The 8,563-nt window shown below is 26.7% G+C and overlaps 1 protein-coding gene across 1 annotated transcript; it reads right to left on the reverse strand.

Moving 5' to 3' along the window:
* Positions 1–4,336: 4,336 nt before the first annotated feature.
* Positions 4,337–7,594, reverse strand: LOC120080054 (palmitoyl-monogalactosyldiacylglycerol delta-7 desaturase, chloroplastic-like). Its single transcript, XM_039034607.1, has 4 exons — positions 7,289–7,594; positions 6,232–6,579; positions 5,988–6,094; positions 4,337–4,559 (listed from the first exon to the last, which is right to left on the reverse strand). The coding sequence occupies exons 1-4, from the start codon at positions 7,586–7,588 to the stop codon at positions 4,337–4,339; spliced, it is 978 nt and encodes a 325-aa protein (XP_038890535.1). The 5' UTR covers positions 7,589–7,594.
* Between the last annotated feature and the right edge of the window lie 969 nt (positions 7,595–8,563).

An 8,563-nucleotide genomic window follows, 5' to 3' on the forward strand; every position in this document is an offset into this window, starting at 1 on the left:
TGGAGGAAGAAAAAGAAGCATCGTGGTTTAATGGAGAAGGAAATCGTGTATCCGGTACACGACCAAGTACACGATTACCTCAGTCAACGCTACATGACTGCCACATTGACAATCTGCGCATGCCAGATCACAGGCACTAGTGTACGCGGTACACGATTAAAAAACCTATTTTTGTCAATTTTTTCAGCCCTTCCTTATTTTTGTTAATATATATTAAAATAACATTATTTTAAAAAAAATCTTTTCTTTTATAATATTAATAGATTATGAAGGGAAGTTATCAGTATTTATTATGTTATGAAGTATATTATGTGCGTATATTTTAACTAAAATTGAGTACTTGAGCTAAAATTTATCAAAATCTAATTAATTAAAAATTATTTTTGAAAAAAAAGTTAATTCTTTTAAAGCCATGAGTTAAAGCTATAGAAAGATTTATATAGCAAAAACAAAATGCTATTAAAAAGTTATTATAATAATTATAATAATTGGAAAGGATTATATAACATTACTATAGCATACAACTATACTATAGCTTTGGAAAAAGGCTATTATATGTTAAAGATAACACATTATTTTAGCTGTATAAACATATTATAACTTTAATAAAAAAAATGTTTTTATAGCATCGTATATAAGTTGTATCTTCATACTTCATAATTGTATCCATTACAGCTTTAGAAATACACCATAAAAAGTCTCAGACTTTAATAACATGGGCTGTCAGATTTGGCCATATTTGTTAGAAAAGTACTTGAGTGCATCTCGAGTTTGGTGCATCTCGGGTTTGGTGCATCTCGTAAATTTTCTAATCATAGTTTGACCTATATAACATATTATCCTGTTTTTTTATTTAAATATTTAGTTATTATCTTTATGTATATAATGAGTTTCAGATACACATAAATAGGTGCATTTTGGAATACACCCAAATATTGCTTTGTTAGAAATGTTGTAGATAGTTTATCTAATTTAGAAATCCAAAAAAATTATACATATAGAGATCATTTGGTTTAAGGTTTTATAGATGTCCAATAATTAATAATGTTTGGGAATAAAAAATATGGGAATAAGATTGGAAATCAAGGATGACCGTGTTTGGTTGTGCATGGGGATGTTATCAAAATTTTTATAGAAACAAATTATCTTTGTAATGATTTATAAAATTAATCATGACACCTCTATAAAATTTTAATAGATTACTTGTTAAACAATAAATTCAATTCAAAGTTTTGAGCAAAATTAATTATTTAATAATCAAATAATAATATTAATTAAATTATTAATTACAAGTATTTGTAAAATGAAGTTACATGATTACATAATTTGATGAAACGATTTGATGAATTTATTTAATTTTGATTTATTAATTAATATAACAATCAAAATTAGTTTGAGAAAATAAATATAACATTTTGTGATTAAAAATTAATGAATTATAATAATCAATAATCTAATTATAATTATAAAAAATAATCTCATAAAATATTAAGGGTTGTTTTCAAATTTATGAAAATAAACCAAAATATTTACAAATAATAGCAAAATATTATAGTATATATGCGATAGACCGTGATAGACTATTATCCGTGATATCAAGTAGTCCATCGTGCAGTCGCAAATAGACTGTGATATTTTGCTATTATTTCTAAATATTTTCAGTAGTTTTGTCATTTAAAAAAAAAATCTAATATTTAGCCATAATGATAATTAATTAGCTACTTATATAATTTATTAATGAATTAATAGTTTTAATGCATCAATTATTTACGTTTTATTAAAAAAAAAAGGTGTGTATAGGCATAAAAAACTAATTTATTAAAATAAATTAAGAATGATATATATATATATATATTTCATCTTGAAAAAAAATATATTTAAAAAAATAGTGAATTAATTTACGAAACAGGAATAGTTAAATTCAACTATTATAATTTAAATTTTAATGTAATACTGAATTATAAATTTAATATTTGTATATTAATTAATTAAATTAATTATTTTTTTAAAGAAGATTAAATTAGTTAATTTTAATAATATATAAAATAAAATAACTTCAGGTATAAAATGATGAGAGAGGGTGGGCATAACTTTTTTTTATAGGTATCATTAATGGGTATAAAATTGGAATAACTTATTCTCATGTCTTAAGCTTCAAAACGTGTGTCAAATAAGATGATGTGTATTCCTGGTCTATTTCCACTCTTATTCTCATTTCATTTTTTGCTATTCAAATGCCTCCCTAAGGTGAAATATAAGATAGAGAATTGAACTTTTGATAATAATTAAATGTCCGTTATTGAAATAAATAATATTACATTAATACCACATAACGTAAATCATTTGAATTACGTTAATCACATAATGTATATTATTTGAAATAGGGAAGTTGCATTTGAATAGTAAATTAAATATTGGATTTAGCAACCATATCATGAATTTTTCAAAATTTGCAAATATAAAAACTATTGATGTAGAAAATAAGAAAATATTTAAGTGGGTTTGAACTTGAGGGCATTTAAGTAATTAAGTTGGATGAAAATTTTGTAAATATGTGGATCTTCTTCAACTTTAGGGCACCCATCATGAAACATAAAAGAGAGAAGAAATCAGAGAGAGAGATCGAAGTTGATGTTGTCTGACTGGGACTGAGGGGCTTTGAATGACAGTGATTATTCAGCGCCGGTGGTGTCGGTTGAGAGGCATTTTCAGCATGGGTGATCTCTACTTTGCAGAGTGTTTTCAACCGCTGGGTTTTCCATTTTGAGGGATTTTGTCTCCCGGTTGGGTTTTGTTTCAAAGGCATTTTCTAGCATGCGGTTCTGGTTTTGGAGTTCGATTTGTTTAGTTTGATTCATTAAATATGGATTCGCAGTTCTTGGTTTCTTCTCCCTTCTTCTTCTTCTTCTTCTTCTTCTTCTTTTTTTTTTTTTTTTTGTATGAATCGTTTTTACGTTGGTAATTTCGTAATTAAATTTTAAATTGAAATCATGAAGTATTTTCATAAATTGTAGATTGTGGAAGAAGAAATGGTGTTGCTTTTGTTGGATCTGAACAAAGAATAGTATTAAGTTTTGAGATAGAGTTCGTATGGGTTTTATTACTATTTTCCAATGTAGGTTTTTTTGTTAAGTTTTTTCGTTCTTTCCATCCGTCCGGCTCTTTAATTTTAGTTCATTACAAAAGATTATGAAATTTTGATTACTACCCAAATGAATATAATTGAAACTAAGTAATTTGTTGAACCTTTTGATATAATGATATAGTAGAAGTTCATATAGAAATTAGATTACTACCAAAAGGTAACGAGATGACAATATTAGAAACTATGATCAAAAACTACTTATTATGTGACAAAGAATAGAAGTAATCAGATGTCAATCAAATGACAATATTAAAAACTACTAAATGTGAAATTAAAAAAATAGAATGTAATAAGATGACAATCGAAAGGAAATTGAAGGGTAATATCAGAGACTACTAACAAATTGACAAAAAAAATAGAAGGTAATAGAAAGGGTGAAATGTGTAAAAATAAAAGAGAAGAAGAACTAAGCCTCAAGTAGTTGAAAGTGAAATAAAAATCAAATAATAATTGATATATTCGATAATTGGTATCATATAGTAATAAAAAAGTAATCAAATATCAATCTGTATCATCGACAATTATATAGTAATCAGATAGCAATCACATTTATAAGGTTAATGAGGGCGTTTTTGACTTTTTAGTTTCAATGCCTCATTTAAATTGGGTTGTGCTCACCTATTATTGTTTTTGCAAATTTTATATTATGTGGATATGAGCCTAATTTTTATAACTTATTTTACATGCTTGCAACTAATTCTTTGAATTACACCTTCAAAGCAAATATTTAAAATAAACAATTGGTTGATACTTAAGTTCCATTTAGTATCCATTTGAATACTTTCTAAATGATCGAAAAATATTTGTAAGTTTAAAAAACAAAAATTTTAAACACTTAGGTTCCGTTCAGTAATCATTTGATTTTTTTTAAAAAAAATTACGCACTCAATCCATATCTAGATTTCTTTGATTTTTTATTACTTTCTACTAATGTTTTTAAAAATCAAAGCCAAGCTTTGAAAATTAAAAAAAAATATTCAAAATCTGTTTTTGTTTTTTTAATTAAACTTAGTTAAGAATTTAACTTTGTCATTCGTAAAATATGAAAATTATGATAAAAATGAAAAGAAAACATGCATAATTATTTAAGAACGATTACGAAGCGGGACATTAGAAAGTCGAACCAAATGGTCTCCAATTATATTCCATTCTAAAAAGTTCATAGAAGAAAATTTATTTGTATGTAAAACATCAATATTCTGGAAGGGCTTCATTTGGTTTATCCATAGCTAGCCTTTGCTTGTGAGCTTGAGAGGGTTGTTTGACATCAGTGGCCAATCCAATGGCTTGAAGAAACAATATAACATACCAACCAATGTCAACTTGCCACCATTCAAGCCCCATCCTTGCTGAATACTCAAAGGCATGATGATTATTGTGCCAACTTTCTCCAAATGAAAACAAACTAATCCACCTGAGAATGCAACAGAAGATAAACTTAATAAATGGCAATATATATGCAATTCCTTTTTCTAAGTTACAAGACAGAATACTATAAAAAGTTAGAGGTTTGATCCCTACTATAATGATTATAAAGTAAATATATATATTTTTTTTATAACGTTTCACGATTTGTGAAGGTACGAGTTCAAATGTTAATCTGAGTTTTTTGAAATAGAGATACTTAATTTAATTACTTAGCCTAGTTTGGTAATCGTTTCAGTTTCATTTTGTAATCATTTGGTTTTTAAAAATTAATAGTCTCTTACTTCAAATGGCTCCTTTTCTGTCAGGTCATTAAAAGATGTTATTTCTCATCTCTGATTCATCTTCTATTTTGGAGGTTGGCAACTGATGGAGCTTAAAAAATGCAAGTATTTTAGTTAGTCAATGCTTCACAATGGTCTTAATACCAATGATAAATGCCAACTTCGCTTCCCTTCTTTAAACCTCAATGCACAATGGTGCGTTTTGTGTAAAAGCAGTGGTGAAAGTGTAGACATCCTTTTTTGGAATTGTAGGTATTCTCATGATATATGGTTACATTTGCAGCAGGCTTGGGATATTTTTCCATCTACTCTGGAGGAGCTACTACCACTCTTATCTAGATTAAAATCAAATCAAGAACCATTACTCTTACCAATATTATCGGTGCATCGCTTTGGTGTATATGGCTCGAGCGCAATGACCGAACGTTTAATATATACTGGTGCCAAGTCGACTTTACAGTTGTGGGAGAAAATTTTATACTTAACAGCCCAATAGTGTACTAAATCCTTTTTTTTTTTTTTTAATTATGACATGGCTACCATCGCTAAATTGAAATACTTTTCTCTAGCCTTTCCTTGCTTGCATTTTCGAACTTTCGAGTTCTTCTCCAACTCTGTTATACTCTTTATATTTCTTCTTTATTAATACAGTTCTAAAGGTTTCTGAGAATATGATGAGGGCGTTAAGGATGTGGTAACCTAGCTAAGATGTTTTGGTACGTTTACTGATCCCTCCTACCTCTCGTACTTTTATTAAAACAAAAATCTTATAAACACTAATTCACATCACTTAATTTTTATAGTTAATAAGTAAATTTCATCTCCAACTAATTTATAACTCAACACGCTAGGTAAGAAATTTCATTTAATTATAATACTATTTTTTAGGATATAAAGACTAAATCATTACAAAGTATAGATTATATTAAAATTCATGGAGTACTAAATTACAATTTAAAAAAAAAAAAAAAAACAGGAAACTAATAAAATGTAACTTTTCAAAGTTAATAGATAAAAAGTTATCTTCAGTCTATAGAATATTGCTAATTGAAATAAAGATTCAAACTATTTTAATCATCCTTCACTTGACAATGAGGTAGATAAATGACAAGAATTCACAATAAAGCACTTACCAATTATTTCTAGTGGAATCTCTAGTGTTCCATTGTTGTCTTCCCCATGAATGACAAATTGAATTAACCATAAAGGTTACATGTATGAACAATGAAGTCCTCACACACTACAGAATGAATACAAATCAATACATGTCATACCTTATCTAACATATGTATTTATAAATTAATTTTGAAAAAATTATGCATGATTTATAGAGTGATAATAGAAAGGAAAGAAGTTGGAGAGAGTGATTTTATTTACCATTCCCCATATAAAAAAAGGTGTTCCTCCAACGATGTAGAGAAGAAGTCCAAGAGCAATTGGATGAAGAAAGTAGGTATCATGAATAAATCTATAAAATGTTTGTTTATCCATATCACCAACATTATTTGGCCTTCCATACTTCATAACCATTGTAAACACACTTCTTTCATTATCTTTATAATCAATAAAGTACTCTGGACAAACTTTCTTGGTTAAAGTATTGGAATCTAAAACCCAAACGATGTAACTAAACCAAAATCCTTGAATAGGACTGTGTGGATCTCTTTCGGTATCAGCATATTGATGATGACATCTATGTGTGCTCACCCAATCGATTGGATCACCCTAAAATTAAAAATATATATATAAGTAGAAAATCGAAAAACCCTAGACATTATCTTTGTTTTTTTAGAATATATATCGTAATTATGGGAGTACGAGATTCAAGAAAATGACCCACTAGAGAAAGTAGGAATGTATTGATACCATTGAATACAAGCATATATATATATATATATATATATATATTATATTAATATAATTTAAATACTACTTTGATCCTTGTACTTTAGCTTTAGTTCATTTTGGTTCTTGTATTTTGAAAATGTTCATTTGTTGGTCTTCCTACTTTTAAAAAGGGACCCATTTTATTCCTTTTAATTTCATCGTTATTTCTTTTTTATGGTATTAAATGACCATTTTCTAAAAGTACTTCAAGGATCAAAATAAACAAAAATTTTGAAAGTACAATATCAAAATGAACATTTAAAAAATATAAAGACTAAAATGAACTAAAATTAAAAGTATATATATAAGGACGAAAATGAAAATTATGAAATTACAAAAATGAAACTAAACCAAAACAAATAATACTGAAACTAAAGTAATATTTAAACCTATATATAATTGATGTTTTAAATATGCTCTAGAATTAACTGTTATCTTTTTACATAAATCTCAATGTTAAATATAAACATTCCTAATTTTTTTAAAAAAAAAAAAAATTAACTATTTCTAATATAGCAAAATGAGCTCAAGTACAACGAATTCAAACCTGAAGTGCATGAGCTCCACAATATGCAAATGTGTATTCGAGCCATTTTGGAAGTGTGAAACTTCTATGTGAAAGATTTCTATGATAAGAAATACTTATTCCAAAAAGACCTGTGATAACATATAATACACAGGCCACCCAAAATGCATTCCAATTGAAATGGAAGGGTGCAAAAATACAAAGGATGTGGAAAGATAAAAAGAGAGCTGCCATATATTTGTCTCTCTTGGTCCATTTTCTCCTACAAAATGGCATTTGAACCTTCCCCATTTCCTTTGATTTTTCTTTTGATGTGTCCATCAGCAAGGCCTTGCTCTAGCTCAAGCCAACTACTCACCTGTTCGTTCTAGCCTGTATATTTATACTGTTTTATTACTCCCAATGTAATAATAATTTTCCCTCTATCATTGGATAACTAAAATAAAGAGAAATACTTTAGTGCTGTCTCCATTTTTGTGCCGTCCATCAAAATATCTAGTCACAAATCTTCACATGACAATCTTTTTTAAAAATATTTTTAAATATTCCTTTTTCTAAAAAAATGAATGTAACTTCAACCACGTTCAAGTATTATTCTTAAATAAATACTTCTAGGACTCGTTTAGATTGACTTGAAAAAATATATATTTTTTTTAAAATATTCATTTTTATTGATAAAAATTTATTAAAATATACTTGAAAAACTATTTTGTGTGGTTACCGAACACTCTAATTTCTTCTAAAATGATTTTTTTTTTAAAATTAAACACTTAAAATATATTCTATACCCCTAACTATTTAGAAAAGTTATATAAAATTGTCATATTGTTATATACATGTATATAGAAAACAATCGTTTTCCTCGTTAAGAAGTAAACAAATTGATTAGTTAGTCAACAGATTAGATAATCCATTTCATATATAATGGTTATGGCAGAATGCTAGTTGGCGTTAATATTATATATAAGTTTAACCAACTAATCATTCTCTTGTAGAAAAATAATTTAAAACCTTGTTTCGAGGAGTAAAAAATACAATTTGCAAAGTAAAATATCTTCTTCATCACTGTAATTCAGGTTTATTCCGTTTTCGTCTAGGTAGAAATATCTAAGTTTTATCTTTATAATTTAAATAAATCTTAAAATTTGTAATTTAAAATTATTTTTTAAATTAAAATTGGTTCAATAATATAATAGTTTTATGAATAAAATACATGTGAATATATTTCCAAAATTTGAAAGGAAGTTTAATATTTTTTTCTTTTTGAAAAAATTAATAAGAAATTTATAGTAAACA

This window comes from Benincasa hispida, chromosome 1, assembly GCF_009727055.1.
Source record: "Benincasa hispida cultivar B227 chromosome 1, ASM972705v1, whole genome shotgun sequence".
Taxonomy (NCBI): Eukaryota; Viridiplantae; Streptophyta; class Magnoliopsida; order Cucurbitales; family Cucurbitaceae; genus Benincasa; species Benincasa hispida.

What these genes read in the sequence shown, in the direction of transcription:
- LOC120080054 (XM_039034607.1), bottom strand. Translation starts at nt 7,588, where the DNA reads ATGGACACATCAAAAGAAAAATCAAAGGAAATGGGGAAGGTTCAAATG. An exon ending in GTGGAGCTCATGCACTTCAG is followed by an intron (nt 6,580 to 7,288) that starts GTTTGAATTCGT and finishes TTTTAATTTTAG; the next exon opens with GGTGATCCAATCGATTGGGT. An exon ending in GATTCCACTAGAAATAATTG is followed by an intron (nt 4,560 to 5,987) that starts GTAAGTGCTTTA and finishes TTGCATTCTCAG; the next exon opens with GTGGATTAGTTTGTTTTCAT.